Source organism: Perca flavescens, chromosome 1 (genome assembly GCF_004354835.1).
Source record: "Perca flavescens isolate YP-PL-M2 chromosome 1, PFLA_1.0, whole genome shotgun sequence".
Taxonomy (NCBI): Eukaryota; Metazoa; Chordata; class Actinopteri; order Perciformes; family Percidae; genus Perca; species Perca flavescens.
Window position 1 is genome coordinate 26122046 of NC_041331.1, and position 20007 is coordinate 26142052.

A 20007-nucleotide genomic window follows, 5' to 3' on the forward strand; every position below is an offset into this window, starting at 1 on the left:
TGACAAACAGGTGAGCGCGTGGACTAGATCGATAAATCCCACACCATCTGCCGAGGCTGGCTGTCCGCGGCGGGCTGTGGGTGAGATATCCTTGTTGAATGGTGTGTTTGTATCCGTGATCAGAAGGCTTTTTTTTTTTTTTTTTGCAAGTCCGTGCACGAGCAGAGAGCGTGGGACGGCCTTTCATCCGCAGTGTGTAAGCGAGTGTTTTTCCTTCTGTCCGAGGTGCTGAGGCTGCGCTCTGTCCCCTGACTGAGCCTCCAGTCATCTCCTCTCACCTCCTATCGGCCCTTTTTTTTCTAAAGGCGCTGACGTCACACCCACGGCAAGTTGCTGGTAACCAATCGCACGTGGTTTCCCCGTGTGTGTATGTGCGATGTTCAGATGTAGCTTACATAGCTTTACCTCTGTGAGTAATATGAACTGTAGCCTACTGTGTAAAAAAAATAATAATAATAAAAAAAATAATATATATATATATATATATATATATATATATATATATATATATATATATATATATATATATATATACTTATTTGGAGCATGTATGCACACACTTGTCTCACCTGTAAACAAAAAAGAAAGACAATATACTCAAACTTTATACTTAAAGCCACTATATTGAATTTGAAAATGTCTGACTATGTCATACCCTTATTTTTACAGTCTATGGCCGTACCCCAGTGGTAGTGAAAACAAAGACAGACAACAATGCACAATTAGATGCAGTGTTGCGTGTATCTCTTAGGCCAAACATTTTGACTCTTTTCTTCTTTCATTGGCTCATATAGGCTACATTTCACCACTCATTATAGACACCAACTATATATCGATATGCATTATAGACCTCTGCCATAAATGTGTATCAGGTCACCTCTTGTTTTTGGTGTGCAAGTGTGTACAAAACAGTACAGAAACCAACTTATTAAGACTTTGCTCTACTGCATCACTAGTCGTCATTTAATATAGAAAAAAACTGTGCATAGGTATCGAGAAACAATGGTTTCCTTGGTTACATTTTCCATTATACACTGTCACACTCATTATCTCAAAAATTCTTAGGTCATGAACCTTTTCCCACTGCATTAGGGAAGCTTGTTCCCTGATGGCTGATATTTAAATTTAAACATCAAACTCATTTATTCTCACTGTACTACAAGTGTCTATAGTTATACAATTTCGGTGGGATTAAATTCATCTCCACAATACAGGAAAGCTCAGAACAATTCAGATCTATTTTAGTGAGTTGAATAGCAATTTTGTTCTTCTACAAGGATGAACACAAAGCAGTTAGGACAAAAGTCTCCCAAGATGTGGCCGGGTTGGCTCAGTGGGTAGAGATATACCCAGAGGTCCAGGGTCGAATCCGACCTGTGACAATTTCCTGCATGTCTTTCCCCCTCTCATCCCCTTTCCTTTCCATTAAAGGTGGAAAAGCACAGGTTTCAGAGAGCTGAAACCTGCCTGCCCCCCCTCAGATGAGCTGGATCCTCTCTGTCCCAGAATTTAATGCTCCTCTCTTTTTTAATTTATTTCATTCATCCTCCAAGCTGCCCTACCCACTGCCTCCCCACCTCCAGCACCACCAGGCCTATTTGGGAGCTAGAATGATGTGAAGAACTGATATTATATTTATCTATGGAAAAAATCGGGTAAGGGTTTTTTTTGTCTTCATTTGTGTAGTTATTTTTCCCATCTATGGTAGCCATTGAGCAAACATTTTGTTTTACTTTTTTTTTCTTAACTTAATACTGTCTTTGTGCTCCTGCAATGCCTAAATTTCCCCTCTGGGGATCCATAAAGGTTTATCTTATAATGCAATCAATTGATTGCTCGCTCCTTTAAATCAGCTCATTTAAAACTGCCCCAAACCAGCACTAACTCTTGCATTTACTCTTAATCTGGTTTTTAAAGGGGCAAAGATTTTACAAAGAATCCAAATTTAAAAAAACTATTGCTTGACCCTCGTGGAGATGAGTACTAGCCGAAATATTACAGACTCATGTGAAACACTGAGGATATACCGCCATCTGCTGCTCAGACAGTGTCCACATTTTAACACAGTAAAAGAATTGCCCTGTCTTGTCCTGGCTGATTTGTCTTCCAATTGTATGAAACATGACAGATATATTGAGCATGTATTCATGAAATAAAAACACAGGATTATTTTTGATAAGGTCAATGGGGGAAGACATTATATGGCAACAAATGAGGCTCCATGTAAATGCAGATCAGAAAAGTCTTTTGGGGGTTTTCAGTGGGAAAATAAGTACTCAGATCCTTTACTTATTAAGCTCTACCACAATGTAAAAAAATACTATGTCAAGTAAAAGTCCTGCTTTCAAAATCATAAAAGTATTGTCAGTAAAATGTACCCAAGTGTCAAAAGTACTTGGATGTCTCCTTTCAGCGTTATACTATTATATTTATTGTATTATTACTGATGCATTAAAGAAATAACATTAAAACATCTACAATCAATATTTTTTATATTAACAACCTATGAAATGACGTGAACACAATGGCCCTCATTTATCAACCTAACGTAGAAACCAGCGCAGATGTGAACGCAGAAATCATCTTACAACAGGCTTCACGTGTGATTTATGAAACGTTCGTATCACACCAATCAGAGCGTAAGAATGGTCGTACATTGATAAATGCAGCGGCTGGAAACGATCGTAATTTAAATATCACGCCCTAATATATTTTCGGTTTTGAGGCCTCGCCCCTACAATTTACGACATGGCGAGACGTAATCCGGCTGAGAAGCGGCACTTTTCATAGGTGGAGATTGAAACCCTGATATCTCTGTATGGGGTTCCATTTGTGCCAAAATTACATTACATTACATTACATTACATGTCATTTAGCTGATGCTTTTATCCAAAGCGACTTGCAATTAAGTGCATTCAACTGAGAAGGTCCAAACTCTAGACAACAAGTAGTAAGTGCAAGTACATTAGCTTTAAATAAGCAAAGCTACAAAGAAACGTTTAAAAGTGCAGGTTCAAGTTCAAATTAAGTCGACATGCTACCTGTCTATGCTTTGCGTCTTCTTCCATGTCTATGTGTCTATGTCTATGTCTATGTGTCTATGTCTATGGAACCCCATACCTTGACGCATTTTCTATAGTCCTAATAGTAATATACAGGCTTATTGCAATCTCTTAGGCCTACATGGTGTACCTATATTTAAATAAACACACGGTAGCGGAGTTTATGCAGTGTCTTTTATTTTACTCGTTTTTTTTCAAATAACTCGGTCAATGGCAGAAATAAATCGTTCACGACATAGAAATGAAAACCTGAATAATAAATAAAAATGTTGTGCATCGTCATGTTTCCTGTAGCCTATGAATATCATTGCCAAAAATAACACTATAGGCTACCTTTTAAAAGCGAGGAATAATAATATCCTGTCCCCTTCAGTTGGGGCTGTTCTGGACACTGCTCTCTGGGCATCGGGTCATCTGGCTCCACCGCTACATTTATGGCATCCAGTTTCCCTGCGAGATGTTGTGCAGAACCCCACATGCTAAAACAATGTTGCAGACTTTTTCTGCCGTGTATAGGGTCCCCCCCCACTGATGCGAGCCATCTGCCCTTAAACTATCCGATGGAGCGCTCCACCGTGGCACGTGTGCGTACGTGTGCACTATTGTACCGGCTCATAGAGGTCTTCTAAAAGAGCCAGATCTGCCATTGCTGATAAGTGATCAACTGATGACTTCTCCTTCTCCTGTTAAACTGATTATATGCTGCACTGCAAGGCCACGCTGACGCAGAAACTAGCGTACACGAGTTCAGACCAGACGTGAGATTTGATCGCAGCCTACGCTCACGTCCAAATTGATAAATGCCGAGCTTTGCGTAGGAATCGGCGTACGCCCGTCGTACGCCTGTTTTAGGTCGTACGCACGTTTCATAAATGAGGGCCAATGTGTCCACATGAAAGGTTTCTCTGGTAGAGATGAACCTACAGAGAATTAGCAGTTGAATCTGCTACCTCTAAGTGGCCAAAAAAGGTTATTGCAGGCGTAAAGCTATGTAACATTGTGATGAACAAAACACCAGTTTGGTGTCATATCTCCATCATCATTATACTGATATTACCCGGTCCTAAGTATATTTGATAGTTATTGTTGTGACTCACTTCATGAAATGTAATGTATGTTCAAGCTAAACGCATTACACCTGACACTAGAGCTACTTTAAATGTGTTATAGTCACGGTCATGTTCTAAACACACAGCCGGGGGAAGAGCTTTGACGAAAATAACACTTTTCAGATATACACCATTTTAAAAGATGACATTACAGACAGAAACCTCCCAGACGCACCCCTGCCCTACTGATCACATCTGCACTTAAACCCACACCATGCTGACACTAATCTGACATTTCACAGCAGCTTTCATGCTTCTTCTAAATCAACTTTGATAACATCCAACCGGACTATAGATTTAAAAACCAAAGACCAAACGGCAAAAATCGTTTCCCTATTTTTGTGTCTCGAGTTGGGGAAGAAAATAAATTAAGAGCTGCATGAAAAAAAAAAAACAAAGCCACATGAGTGTGACAGGCAAAAACATTTTAATATAAAATACTGTTGAAGGCAAAAAGACTGCATCATTAGAGAGCGTCATTTTGTAATGATGCAAATGATTCACCTCTTGTTGACTTTCACGGTTGGCAAGACCATATACCTGCCAATTACTGTATGACATGGAAACATAAACTTTACCTTCGTGAAAGTGCGTCATATAAAAATCAGTGGGTGTCATTGATCATTAAAAAACTATATACAAGTAAAGAAATTGAAATACAAAAACTAAAGTAATGTTATGCAACAAAATATTTCAAAAACCACAGAACAAAAATCTATGTGAATGGTCTTAAGTAGCACAATATATTTATATTTTTTTAGACAGGATTCTTCCGCACATCAATTAATGAATTGTTTGAAGTCAGTTGTCCGATGTTGAGGCTGGAGTGCCGGGACTCCCTGCGAGACTTAACCACGGGCAGGGATGCCGGCCCGCCCCAGGACCCCATACCAGTTTGAACTACGCGGTTAACAGGAACGTCCCCAGCTCCTCGAAGCCATAACTCCTCCATGATAGCAGGTTCCTCTGTGGGGAGAGAGGAGCGTCTCCACGTGGACGGGAGAGGGGTGTTCACCAGCTCACGCATTTCCTCCCGGGACCTGGAAGGTTTGTCAGACTGGCACGTCCCCCTGCCTCCTGGGCTGTCCTCAGGGCTGCGGCTCAGCTTCTCCATGCTGCCGATGCCTGCTGGTTTACCATCAGATGCCCCAACTGAAAGACAACACGCGTCAAAAGGACAGTTACCCCTAAGTTCCACCAGGCGTGTCTGCGCTGCGTTCCGCCATACCACACCGGGAGGGTCTCAGAAGCGGAACGTCTTGCCTGCCCATCTAGTAGATTTTACTGTCTCTACAAGTATTTGAAAGAACAATCATGTTTATTAGTTAGTATCTACCTTCCACTCCAAGAACTCCTGCAATTGTGACTATAATTGCCACTGTTCATCATACCCCCAACCAGCACCGGCAGACAACCGCACACCAAGAGCCTGGGTCTGTCCAAGGTTTCTCCCTAAAAGGAAGTTTTACTCACCACTCAAGGTTTCTGCCTAAAAGGGAGTTTTTGCTCAACACTAAATGCTTGCTCTTGTGGGATTACTGAAATTGTTGGTTCTTTGTAAATTATAGAGTGTGGTCTAGACCTACTCTATCTGTAAAGTGTCTCGAGATAACTCGTTATGATTTGATACTATAAATAAAATTGAATTGAACTCCATGCCTTCTCTTTTCTTGGCTGTGATGTCGTAATATGTTTTAGAGTTAGAAAATTAGAATTAGACTCTCTCTCCACCTCGACCGGCTACAACATTAATATTAATGTTATGGTAATAATAATCTAATAACTGGATAATATAGTGTATGATATGCATTACAATTACTTTTTCCGCCATTTTATAAACCAAACGACTAATCGAGGAAAACAACAGAATAATGTATAATGAAAAGAATGATTAGTTGTAGCCCAAATGTGCTGTGGTTATCTAGCCATAGGAATGATTTGTTCTGCTACCACAGCAGCAGGCTGCAACTGAGCTAGTGACAGTGTGCCACAAAAATGGAGAGGAGAATGGAGAGATTTGCCTGAGGATATGTGGAAGGTTATTTGCACTTAAGACTTTTTACCAAGAAGCAAAGTATGGCTTAATAACATGGATATCTGAAGCCATTGTGCTGCAAGCTGTAAACACAATGATTATGATAATCATAAATATTAAAAGCAACAAACACTTTGATGTAATAATACTTCTACCTTTAGCATGCTCCTTTGGCTGGATGACTGAACCACAGATTTCCCTCAGTTTGTTACTCAGTTCCAGATTTGCTGCCTTGTAGTGGTTCAGCTCCTTGCTGAGGTTATGGATCCATCCTTCATACTGCCGCTGCCTTCCTGCCAGCCCCTCGTCTATTTGCTCTGTAGGGGCGGGAGGACACACACATAAGGGTGTGCAACTACTATTTGTTTCATAAGATGATTCATATTTTAATTTAATTTTAATTATTTTGAAAAATATGAAATGAAGATTTGCTAGCACAAAATGGTCAATCACTTTAATCCAATTTATTTTCTACCTGTAAACCTAAAATATACCAAAGAGTGAGGAATTTATATAAAATAAATATATTTTAAGATTAGAATGCAAATTTCAGTTCCAAAATTTCGTTTCCACTTAATGTGTCGACTGAAATATTTTCCCTCTGTCACTATGAAACAGATGTAAAAATATCACACTTTCTCTGTAGTCTACTGTCAGCTAGCTACTGTAAATGTAGGCTACTTTTAAAATGCCATATTTTCCCTCTGGGAAAGTACTTTAAAACGTTAATATATTGTTCAACTTAAATAATAATAATTTTATAAAAAACTATAAAAAGAGCCTTTCTTTGACGTCATATTTCAGTTTTTCAAGAATCGGTTTAGGAATTGGAATCGTTACAATCCAAACAACACTCAACCCTAATTTTAAGTTGTGCAGGCACATAAACACATGCAGGAAACCCTTTTTACTAGGATAATAATTATTTTGTTGTTGTTTTAAAAAGTCCTTGTGATTCGCACCTCGAAACTGCTGCAGTAAGAGCTGCACACTCCTCTCATGCTCCTTCTGCTGTTGTGTGAGCCGGCGGTCTGTGTCGAGTTGTGTGCGATCGAGGGCGTTCTCCAGCCACTGCACCAGCTTCTGCTGCTCATCCAGTTGCATTTCCAGCTCAGCCAGGGCGAGTTGTAGCTTACGCTCCTCCTCACGCAGAGACACCACCTACAGGAAACACAAACACTCTTCAGTATACATCTTGGTGAGTTCAGACATGAAGTCTTACCCCGCAAGGTCTGACACTGCTTAGCTTTCTTTCTTTCTTGTTCACTCTATCAAGAGTGAACAAGTGTTGCTATTACTAATGGTTGATTCATGTTATTGATGTTTAAATGACATTAGTGTAGTGTTACCAATAGGGCTGGGTACCGAATTCAATACTTTTTAGGAACCGACCGAACTGCCTCTATTGTATTGAAAAATGCCTTGTCATTCAAGACCCAATTTCAATACCTAAGGAGTAAATCTCATCAGCGTCAGTGAGCCAATAAGCATGAAGTATGCTTCTACATTTAAGGAGCTGAAAAATAAATGAAAAGATTTGTGCCGTAATGTTTTAATTTCTTTTGTTTTATAAAATTGGTATCAAAAAGTCACCGTATTGGTATCGGTATCCAACATTTTGGACCGATACCCAGCCCTAGTTAACAACTGGCCAGATTGTCTAATAAAAGTAGTACATATGGTAGGTCGGAACACAGTAAAAAAAAAAAAAAAAAAAGAAGAATCTCAGGTTGAGCACACAGACCTTGTCGAAGTACTTGCACAGCAGAGCTCTGGTCTCAGAGGCAGACAGGTAACTGAGTTTGGCCATAAGGTTCATCTCCCACTGGGAGAGCATGCTGGCAGAAGCCCTCAGCTGTCTCTGTCTCTGAGTGATGGCCTCATTTTTATACTCAATAGCTGCATCCAGAGCCTCAATTGCTTCGTCCAGCTGGAAAAGTGTTCGCTCCTCCTACAAATGTCAGAGGGAACAGATGGACTTAATGAGAATTTGAACACGAACATTCAGTCCCACACAGGTGATATCACAGCTTCCAGTGAGGATTTGTTACGGCTTGACTCGTTTTCTAGTAAGTTCCTATTACTGCCATGTGACGTACTTAATTCACGTTTGCTGCACAGCAACATCTCTCTTACTTTGAAATTAAATCTTGTTCGGAAACAATTTAAAATATGCTCAACTCAGTGCTATGAAAACACAAAACATTGTTACTGTTTGAACCCCAGAGTGATATCTGACCTCAGGTGACAGCAGGCTGCCCTGCCGCAGCTTATCGTCCAGCTCCACTCTCTGTTTAAGCAGTGAATCTTTCTCTTGACGGAGGTTGGAGATCTCCTGGCGAATCTGTTCGGAATCTTGAGCACTGCTGCTGCGAAGAAGACCATTCCTCTCACTCAACTCTCGCTCAAGGGACTCGATGCGCCCCGTAAGCGTCACCAGGTCTTTACTGAGGGCCTGGAGGAAAGATGAATACAAAATATTCAGCATTTGCCCGTTTCCCGTGCCACTGAATTGAGTTGTTTGTGGTTGTTAATACCTGACTGGAGCGGAGCCTCTTGGTCTCCAGTCCACTGCGCTCCTGTAGCAGGGCTTCTTTCTTGGCCAAGATTTGCTCTCGTTTAGTGAGCTCTCCTTCCAGATCTTCCAGTTCTTTCCTCTGGTCCAGTACCCGCTCCATTTCCTCATCCAGCCAGCGTTTTTGGTCCTCAATCTTCTGCTCACAGGGTATCAAGACACAAAAGCCCACACGTCAGGCAGAAATAGAGACACACACAGCACAAACTGAGGCTGCAACGGGAGCAATAGCCCCACAAGCAAAATTCTACGCATCTTTAGCAAAATGAATGAATTTATTGGTCGTAACCAAAGGGTAGGGTCAGAAGCTTCAGCTTATATCTGGCCCCCCCTTCCCACATTTTTAAGAGTAACAAACAAATTGTCTAGGAAAAATTGACAAGACAAGAAAGAGAAGATACATTATAGAAAAAAACTAAAGAACATATACACTTACCCAGATAACTTTCTACATACATGCATACATACAGTGTGTTTGCATATGCATACATACGCTTACCTACATATATACATACATACACACCTACATATACCCATAAGGGTCAGTACTTAATGATGATAACCATAATGTTAATAATGATGTTCATCATCATCATCACCACCATTAGCAACATTCTCACAGAATAATACTACTCAATGACTATACTAATCTAGTGTCCTGTCTTTTAACCCTTTTTCTAAATTTGAAGACATTGCTAATTTGTTTTAATTCATATGGTAATGTGTTCCATAACTTCACGCCACAGACAGATATGCACCTGCTTTTCAACACTGTGTTACAGGTAGATTTGTATGTTGAGAGGAAGTAGGTTATGGCAAATAAAATGACAAATTCTTCATCAAACCATTGTTTGACTAATTTTCTTTTGGGATTCAAAGCAGTTTGTTTTCTATAAATTCAAAAGTTGGAAGCGATACATTCTCCTTGAGATTCTTGTCCCACCTGTTGTTCTTCCAAAGAGATGACAGAGCCGTTACTGCCGCTGCGTCTCTGCCTCTGGAAGGCAGCGACCTCCTCCGTCTTAATTCTTAGGATCTTTTGCTGCTGTTCATTCTTTATCTCAAGTTCCTACAGAAGGGATGGAAAGGAAGATAAAGGTCAATTACAGGATTAGTATGGAAGAAATCTATATCTGACTAAAATGTATAAATGCATTTGGCCCTCATACTGTATTTTCCTTAAAACCATCGCCAGACATTTGGACTTGTGGAAGAGACGTCATTTGCAATAAATGGAGTTTGGTTCTAAATTCACTCAATCAGGTTCAGAAGCAATGGCTATAACCAGAAATCTATGGCTTGGCAAACCTTGGCTTTGAATTTACAGTGATAAAGTCGTCAGAGTCATGGAACCTGCTAGGTGTTCCCTGCAACTGCAAAGTCAAGTTTTGTGAAATATTTGGGACTGGTTAATTGTCAGAATGACTTAAATGAGCTTATGTTTTCCGCTAAAAGAAAGTATTATGTGATATTGTCCACGTAACTGCATACATAGAGAAACAGGATTTCTAATTCTGTTTTTAAAGATACGGCTGCCACTCTGCTGAATTGGCTTGACGAACCTTTACTCTGTGAGTTCTTCTTTGCATCTCGCTCTCGAGACGTCGTTTCTGCTGACTTTCATGGCGCAGCCGTTTTTGTAGCTGCTCCTGCTGCTGCCTCATACTCTGGACACTTAGCTCCAGCTCTAACACACGACGCTCGCTCTGGGCAGGCAGGTTAGCGAGACGAGCGGTATCCCTCTGACGCTGTCTGAGAACCTAACACAAAACCATACACAATTTCCTTTGTGTGAAGCTCAAAAGTACAGGTCCAAAAGGTCTCATGTATAAAAGTATAACTTTAGAACAGCGGTGTTTTGTTGTTAATCACATATCAGGGAAAGAACATGGGTTTAAAATAGTATCTTAAATTTACAAAAATATTCTTTCAGATGCCACACAAATCAGCATCGCTAATTCTCTAGTGCTATTAGGCATGAATACAGAGGTGTGGCAGTCAAACCTGAACTTTGCTCTGAGCAGCAGCTATCTTCCTGCGACATTCCTGTGCTCTGGTCTTGTCCGTCGTGCTGATCTCTCTTTCTTGCCTCTCTAGATCCTGCAGCTGCCGTTGAGCCTCCTGCAGCTCCTGCCGAGCCTGCACAGCTTCACTCTCCAGAGCCGTGATCTTGTGACTATACTGCCTGTTCAGGGCCTGAGCATCCTTACCTAAAAAAAAACCTGATGCTTAAAAGAGAACCTTTATTTGGAAAAGATGCAGCTAAGGAAGGGTAACAATATCAAAATTGCTACCTGTTTTGACCAGCTCCTTGATGAGTTCTTCCTTCATACGGATGGTGACAGACAGCTCCCTGATCTTCTGCTGTGCCTGAAAAAGTCCCAACTCTGAAACGCCTTCGAAACCTTTCAGACTTTCACGCACAGATGTCTCCCCAGTACTGGAGTTGGCTACACAGAGATTTGAGACAATACACAGGAGGTCAGCAGGGTGGTACAATGAGGAAAGGGACAGAGCTTCAAGACAACGGCCAAGATTCAAGCCCTCGTGTTTGATCCTCCTTAAGTACCAACACAGATGAGTACGCCCTGTTTGACTCTCCAATAATGTGAACCTTGGACCATAGAGTAGAGACTAAATCCAGCCAACAAAAGCATACTGAACCGATTTTAATAGGCTAAGATTACCCTGAATCTATCAGGACAACATGTAACATCTGAATGCAAAAGGAACCAAAACACAACAAAAAGCTATATTAATGTTTTATCCCACATGTGGCTGGTGTCTGAAAAATTACTATGCAAACCTGGAAAATCAGAGTTCACTCAGTTCACCACAGACTGTGTGCCTAAACATTGGCAGAGCAACACTGTCCCAACTTCTCCACAAACACATGTTGCACCACAGGAGAGTGCTGTGTAGGCTGCTAAAAGATTTTAAACATGTGACATGTTCAGGGTTTGCTGTTTAATTGCAAAAACTGTTTGAATGTTTTTCAATGTGTGAACATGTAAATGAATCAATAATTGGATTTGTGCATAAATTATTTCAATAGCAGGAACACAAACAATTTTGGAATTACGTGAGTCCTAACGAAAAACAACAATGCCCCTCCCAATCAATACTCCTACATCTATTTGTAACATATAGAGGCACATTAGGTTGTTAGACTTACATGCTTTTCTGGCTAAACAGGGGTGCTGGTCTGGCTCATGCAGAGATATGAGCCCTCTACCACCAACTGCTAGTCCTCCTGACAGCATGTCCCTCTTGGTCCAGGTCAGGTTCACCTGTCTGACAGAACCATTAGCATTACATTACATACATTTCACTCATGACAACTGCTCATGTCTGTCAATTTAAATAGTGTAAACTGCAAGCTATGAGTTCTATAAACACAACATACTTGCGTCTCTCTTGGCTGAGGTGTGAATGACTGCCCTCTTCTTCTGTATCCGGCATTTCTGCTCCTCCTGTGATATCCTGGTCCTCATAGAGGCCACCATCCTGATCACCACAAAGCCCATTACTAACCTGTAAGCGTGACACACACACACACACACACACACACACACACACACACACACACACACACACACACACACACACACACACACACACACACACACACACACACATAAAGCAAAAAGTACGTTACAATATATTCTGCTTATGTGTGTAAACATTACATTGGATCTGTATAAATATGATAGTAAAAACAAGCTAAAATAAACTGTGCATCTTAAACAGATTTGTCTTACTTTTTGGTGTGTATTTGGGCATTTTTTAATAAGAAGGTGTTTCTGGTTAGTATGAGTTCATCCTATTGACAAGCCTGCACCACCATTTCTTTCTCAACTTTTAAATCCACCCAACCCCACAGGCTAAAAAAATAGCTGGATGGTCACCTGACTGTATGTGCCTCCATTCTGACAGAGTTGCATGGAGCCCATAGGGGCTGTGTGTGGCCGTGGCCTCAAGTTAAGGCCCAGGCCCATCAGCCCTGGAGTAGACAGCAGACACTGCAGCTCCACTATCAAGTCCTGTTGCTCCTGCAGCTTATCACTCTGAAACAGAAGGAAAGCAATTAAATGCGTAACATACAGTATCAGCTCAGGCAACGAACATAACGTGTGACAACGCATATTAGAGATGAATGTGGCTTGCCATGATTAAACTGTGAAACACTGCACTTATGGAAAAGACAATAATAGAATTCCATTGCGTCTCACCTGCTGCTTGTATTGCTCCATAGCATCCTCCAGAGCTGCTAAAAAGTCGGAGTTCTCGCCCTCCAGCCGCTGAATCTGTGCTTGAAGCAGCATAATACTATCCTCTTTCTCTCCATGCTCATGGCCCCACCTCTCCTCCACAGCCTCTGGATCCTGGGTAATATTTTTCATAACACATATAACACTTTTATGAACATATCAGTGCTGGGTGCCTGAAGTTCTGACTAAAACCTCTTTAAATATTTCCTTGTGAGTGTGAAAGAGACAAACCTGGTTCCTCTCAGAGGGTCTTCCTCTCCTTAACGCAACACTGTCTTCAGTGGAGCTGTTCTCGATGCCGCTGTCTGGTCCTGAGGCAGTGGTCAGTCCACTCCGCTCCTCCTCCACGGAGCACAGCCACTCCTTCACTCTCAGACTCTGTTCGGCAGTCAGAGCCCCTTCACTCTGCAGCTCCCGCAGCAACCTGTGATATATCATTATAGAAAATATGAAGGAAGGAAGCATCAATGCTTCCTAAACCTAAACTAATGAAAATTAAACAAAATACACATCTGATGGTCAGGAGAGAGACCTGAGAGACACTCTACTGAATGAAGCCTGACATAGATGATACCGCTTATAGCTTTATGCCAACAAACTCCAGTGTTCACCAGAGAGCGTGTCATGTAGTCGTCTCAGCTCCTCAAGCTAACAAACCAGTGTAAACACGGAAACATGTCCCTGGCAATTTACTTCTCGTCAGCAGTGAGCTGCACTCTAAAATACAGGGGGAATGCTGATCGCAATGAAGAAATATGTCAATGCAATGGCTTTTATGTATTTTTAATGGAGTAGAGTTGTATTACACACAGATAGGAGCTACTCTATATTAGGTTTTGGCTAAACAGATACTGTAATAATTGTAAATTTGTTGTGGGTTTTGGCCTTTTTAAGGATTTGTAGATTGAAAAAAAAACTCAATAAAGTAACACCAGTATTCTTCTTTAAACTGAGTGAAAATTCTTCAAATTTATGCTAGCAATTGGATTTCATTTGGCTCACGTGGAATTAGGAAAGTTCGTATTATGGTCGTGGTTTGCTTGAACATTAAGTATTAGCAATAGAGTCAGAAAAGGACATGCACAATTAAAAATGATGAAGACTACATTTAACTTGATTAATCAATATGCTTTAACCTGTAAGCAGTGTCTGTACACGTCCTATAGTGGGCGCTCTGGGCTTGCAGTCTGCTGATCTCTCCCTCGCCAAGTCGAGGTCTTCGGTTTGCATCAGCGTGAGAAATGATGCGGGTCTCTGAACGCTGGCGGTTTTCCAGGGCTCGGCGAAGGGCCTTGATTTGTTGTTCCAGCCCCTCCACCCGATCTGGCTCACGCTTGCAGTTGACCATTGCCCGGTTCTGAATGTTTCTGGCCCTTGTCGCGTAGTTTAGTGTATTCAGGCTCTCGTCAAAGTCTGAGGAAGATGGGCTGATGCAGGCAATCATCAGTGTTTTTGAATTTCCTCCCAAAGAGTCTTTTAGGATCCTAGGTGAAACAAGGATTATATGAATTAAACCAAAGAGACATTTTACACAAATTTCTGTTCAAGTGGTATGCTGCAGTATCTCATGAGCTTATTAAAAATGTACCTTGTGATTTTAGAATCTCTGTATGGTATGTGAGAGCCTTTCCTCTTAGGGTCCCCTAGTGCCCCGATAACATTTCCCAGAGCCAGAAGACCGCTGTTAATCTGGATACTCTCTTTCAGTCTCTCTCCAGTGTTCCCCGTCTTTAAGATGCGCTCTGACCCCGCAAGGTCAACAAAGTGGAACTTGGAAGACAACATTTGTGGTCCAGGATTTGTAGCGGTCCCATAAAGGCGAGAGCTTCCCCGACGCTGGTCCATATACACAGTAAAAATGGTGTGTGACCGGCTGGAGTTTGGATTCATCTGGGTTGCACCAGTGTGCCTGGCTGTGTTTCCTGACTCTAGTAAACTCAACACCTCATCAAGACCCTCCACCTCGCACTCCTTTACGCCACACAAAACTATGAGTCACAGAGACAAAAACATAAAATGCAAATTCATACATACACAAACCACTTAAGTAAAATGCTGCATAACAATAACAATATCTTAACCACAAAAGGCATGCTTAAAGACAAACTAGGTGGCCTATTCCATACCAATGTTGCCTTTATCCTCCCGGATGTGGATGTCCTTGCTGGCAGTCTCCACCTCCAGTAAGTCCTTGAACTCCTCTTTGTAGACCTCCAGATAGGAGACTCGAACAGAGAAGTCTGTGAGGTCATTTTCATCTAGAAGCTTGAAGACATCTGCAACAGCCCTGGGGATTATACCCTGCTCCTCATCTCTAAAGGAACCTAAAAACACAATTAAAACACGAATAATTGAATGCAATTATGTTACCGTAAAACTTGATTAGAGCACAGTGTGTACTGTCCAACTGATGAATGCTGTACTTTTTTTCTGATCTTGCTTTCTTTTGATTCGTCTTATGCAAAAGGACCTAACCTTAAACTTAGTTTTTAATACAGGATAAACTGAGCTAACAACAACTGAAATGGCCAATGGAAGAAAAGATCAAATAAATAACTTACAAATATTAGCTTCTCCAATGGTGTAAGTCTTGCCTGAGCCCGTCTGCCCATAAGCAAAGACTGTAGCATTGAAACCTTGAAAGAAGGCATCTATGAGTGGCTGAACAGACAAAGAATAAACCTCCTCTTGACAGCGAGTTTCTTCAAATAGGTAGTCGCAAAGGAAGTGCCGGTCGTGGCCCAGAGTAACACGACACAGCTCCGAGTCCACGGTAATACAGCTCTCGTGGCAATGTAAAAGCTCTTTAGGCAGGAGGGGACGCACTCGAACAGCTACTTGCACTGCAGAATAATCGCCTCTGCCTTGGCCACTGGGCACTTTGGGAGACATTTCTGCTGCACTGCTGGAGCTCTTCTGTGTTCCTCTGCTACATATGGATCATCTTTGGGCCACTAGAAGGAATAGAAATCACCTGTCACCAGTTTTCTTTTTCTTTTTCTAAATCTCATGTAATCTGGCTGAAGGATGTAATATGGCTACAAGTCAGAATGTGATTGATTACATGATAAGGCAATGAACCCACCTAGCAGCTCAAACATGATTTTTGTACAGGTAGGCAACTATTTTTGCCATAAAACCACATTGTACAACACTCTTTAACATAGGAGAGGGTAATATGAAAATATATACAATATCAATAATATACAACCAGTGGTGGAATGTTACCAAGTACATTTACTCAAGAATTGTACTTAAGTAAACATTTGAGGTACCTGTACTTTAATTTAATACTATGTTTTATTATAAATTAAACTACCCAACAATATACAGGCCTACAAGTACAGCTGAAATGATTAGACAATTAAAGACTTAGTTGATTGACAGTAACTGTTTGGATTGTTTCCAGTTTCTAAAGTGTGAGGATTTTTCTGCATTGAGTACTTTTATTTTTAATACTTTAAGTACATTTACCTCATGACACTTACATACTTTTACTAAAGTAACATTTTCAATGAAGAACTTTTACTTGTAGTAGAGTAGTTTTACAGTGTGGTATTAGTAGCCTACTTTTACTGAAGTAAAGGATCTGAATACTTCTTCCACCACTGTATACAACATATTTGTGATATATTAACTATTCTGAAAAGTAGAAACTGCTATGGTAGATAAAATAACCAAAAAAGCAAATTTAATACCTGACAAATCAAGATACTTTATTGCATTAATGTTAAAAAAATAAAAAGTTGCCATAGAGCGTGGCCTGGCTCATTGGTTTCAGAGATAACGAAGAGACAGCTACCTCTGTATATATGGTATGGCACAATCTCCCTTTAAAACTCAACACATCCTGGAGCTGCTTTATCAAAAACCTTTAAGTGAAAATAACTGATCTAAAAAGATATGAGACATACATTTGACTTTTAAGACTATTTACAGAGGTGGCACTTCATGTATTTAGCTAGGACCTGTATGGGCCAGTCCCGAACTAGGCAACCCTTCTTGCGCTTAACGTTATTTTAAACACAGCACCCTACTAACTCATTTTGGTAGGGTTGATATACAATACATCAAAGTTAAGGACCCCTAAACTGACACAAAGTACAGTACCTCCATAGATTGTGTCCCATCTGATAGGATTTTTGCTTAGAAGTTTTGTTACAGGGGCGGTCTCTAGCTCACCCAGTAAGAGCGATCGCCCCATGTTGGCGGAGTCCTGCAGCGGTGTGGGTTCGAATCAGACCTGCTGCCCTTTGCTGCATGTTATCCCCCATCTCTCTCCCCCTTTCATGTCTATCCACTGTCACTTCAGAATAAAGGGAAAAGCCCCAAAAAAATAATCTTAAAAAAAAAAAAGATACAGAAAGTGTATGAAACCCATGATCAAAATAGTTATACATTCTGTCATTGTGTTACCTATTGATGTTACCTGAGGACTATACGTTTTGATTCTGCCTTTTTTTAAATCAAGTAACTGTTCATTTCTTACACTGCACTGTAACTTTTATTTTATATACCTTTCTTATTTTATTTTAGCTGTTTAATATGATCTTTAATTAATGTTTTAACTGCTGTTTACACTTTGAAATTGCCTTGTTGCTGAAAGGCTGCCTTGCCCTATTGTGAAAATAAAGTATTCCAATTTTTGATGCGGACCCTCTGGAACCCCCTCAATGTGGGGACCGGGGACCCCTGGGGGTCCCCGGTCCCCACATTGAGAATCACTGCTATAAAGTAAGTTAAAGTTAACTTATTGTGGCCATGTTAGCAAGATGCAGTTAGCAAACCGAGGCCCCGTTACCACAGTTTAACGAAGTAAACACGTTAGGTACCGTTTTCCATAAGAAACACACGCATGTAGCTAGGCTTTTTCTAAATCTTCCTTAAAAAGAAGCTTCCCCAAATCTTACACGCTAGCTAGCTAAGCTAAAGTTAGCAAGTTAGCCAGCCGTCCGAACAACAACATCAAAGCATGAGGATGAGGCTGGATATCGTTATCTAGAAGTGCTACTGAGCTACATTATCTCGTAAGAAATGGCTAACGTTAAACATCATGCATTGATTGGTAAGTTCTCGTAACCGCTACCAGTTAACACAACTTACTTTAATGTGGCAGAAGTTACACTAGGATGGATTCAGGATAACACTGGAGTTTTTTTTCTTTTTTTTTTTTTAGTGTGGAAGTTGAGGGGCTGGCAGGGGGGAGGAGCCCAAAAGTTTGGGCTGGATTTTGGGTGTGGTCTTGAAAGCATCATGGCTGAGAGGGCTCAATGCAAAAACTAGAGACGTATAACCTGTAGAGCTACAGAATTTAACACTATACAGATAATTACTACATATTTAGTAGGACCCCTTTGAAATTCAATTTTTTTTCTTCTTTTTCCTTCTGATTATTATTATTATTCTGTCTTTGAGGGCAGAAATGAGGTGCTTGGGCTAAAAAGTTGTAAAACTTCGTACTGTCAGACATTTTTGCGATCTGATATGGGTCTAAGCAGCGTCGTACGACAGCATCCACTCTCATCCTCACTCTTCATATTCAACTACTCAGACACAAAAACAGTTCTTACAATTACACAATTAGTCCGTGGCAGGCAGATAAATATGTAAAATCTGCATGTGCGTGGTTAGTACAGTAATCAAGCAAATACAAATGTTTTCAAATCGCAGTGCCTTGTGTACATGTAAGCATTCACACAAAGAGTCCAATGTGATCTTCACTGAGTAGTAGCCTACATTTTGAATATTAAGGCAGACTGTGAGTTGTTGTCTGATGAGTATTCTTATAACAACAATATCACTAGTCTTCCAAAGCATTCAAAATTTACTGTTGGCATTAGTTCTGTTTAAAAAACACAATTTCATCCTTTGAAAAAGGGAGAAAAAAGGAAAGATTGTTAGCAAAATATTTATGAACATTATGATTTGAGTTCTTGCCTGTTCTGTGTCAGTGAGTGTTACACGCACACACACAAACACACACACACACACACACACACACACACACACACACACACACACACACACACACACACACACACACACACACACACACACACACACACACACATTCACACTCACTCACCTCTAATACCTAATAGTTCACCTACCAGTCTTCAGTGTCTGGGCATCCATATGGATTTCTGAAAATTATTTAATCTCACCTGCCTGTGCTGTTCCTCCGTGCAGTCAGCTATCTGTCAGTCAGGCCACTACGAACTGAGCGGTCTGGTGTTGTGTCCTTTATAGAGCAGCTCAGTGACAAGGGACCCGACAGCATCTTGACGTCACAAGTCTAGAGCCCTAAATGCTACTATACTTTGTATACCCTGGCACTTTCAGTCACATTACATTTGTGCACCTATGATATAACACTGCGCATATCTAAAAATAAAATAATAACCTTATTAATGGGTGTCAGCTTGACTGCCGCCGTGTGAAAGTTAGGTGTCCTTGCCAATCAATGTTCACTGTCATCACACTTCATATCCAATCATCACCTAACCTTTGTCCTGTGGGTAGGCAGGTTCAAACACAAAGGCATGTAGTGCTCAAACTTGATCTGTGATTGTGTGATTGAGTGACATACTGTGTGCACCATGATGCTGGAAGGGTAGAAATTATAGCCAGGCCTCTGACCACATACACTACTGTTAATGAAGGTCCCAGCAGGGTTCAGCCATTGGGTATCTAATTGAACTTGTAGTGTGACTACATTTCATTATCAGTGCAATGTTCAGTCGGACTAAATCGATGCACCTTCCTCTCACGTGATACAGTAAGTGATTGTATTGGGACAGTGATGTGATCCTTCATGAACACAAATATGATAAGAGAACAATGATGCTGACAAGATGAAAATTCATAAAAAATATGAAAGATGACATAAATGAAAATGGTAAAATTAAGTACAGTTTATATCAATCTTCAGCTATATAAAACTAAAAAGTGAACA

General features: G+C 40.7%; 1 protein-coding gene across 2 annotated transcripts; it reads right to left on the reverse strand.

Moving 5' to 3' along the window:
• Nucleotides 1-4575: 4575 nt before the first annotated feature.
• Nucleotides 4576-18253, reverse strand: kif7 (kinesin family member 7). Of its 2 annotated transcripts, none has more exons than XM_028583309.1 (20): nt 18156-18253; nt 15614-16006; nt 15179-15376; nt 14641-15040; nt 14189-14536; nt 13284-13476; nt 13014-13166; nt 12690-12848; nt 12188-12315; nt 11957-12075; nt 11076-11231; nt 10786-10991; nt 10344-10541; nt 9725-9850; nt 8744-8920; nt 8446-8661; nt 7951-8157; nt 7169-7367; nt 6362-6523; nt 4576-5323 (listed from the first exon to the last, which is right to left on the reverse strand). In XM_028583309.1, the coding sequence occupies exons 2-20, from the start codon at nt 15942-15944 to the stop codon at nt 4929-4931; spliced, it is 4071 nt and encodes a 1356-aa protein (XP_028439110.1). In that variant the 5' UTR covers nt 15945-16006; nt 18156-18253; the 3' UTR covers nt 4576-4928. The 2 variants fall into 2 exon arrangements, with proteins under 2 accessions (XP_028439110.1, XP_028439117.1); XM_028583316.1 differs by lacking the exon at nt 18156-18253 and adding an exon at nt 17235-17359.
• Between the last annotated feature and the right edge of the window lie 1754 nt (nt 18254-20007).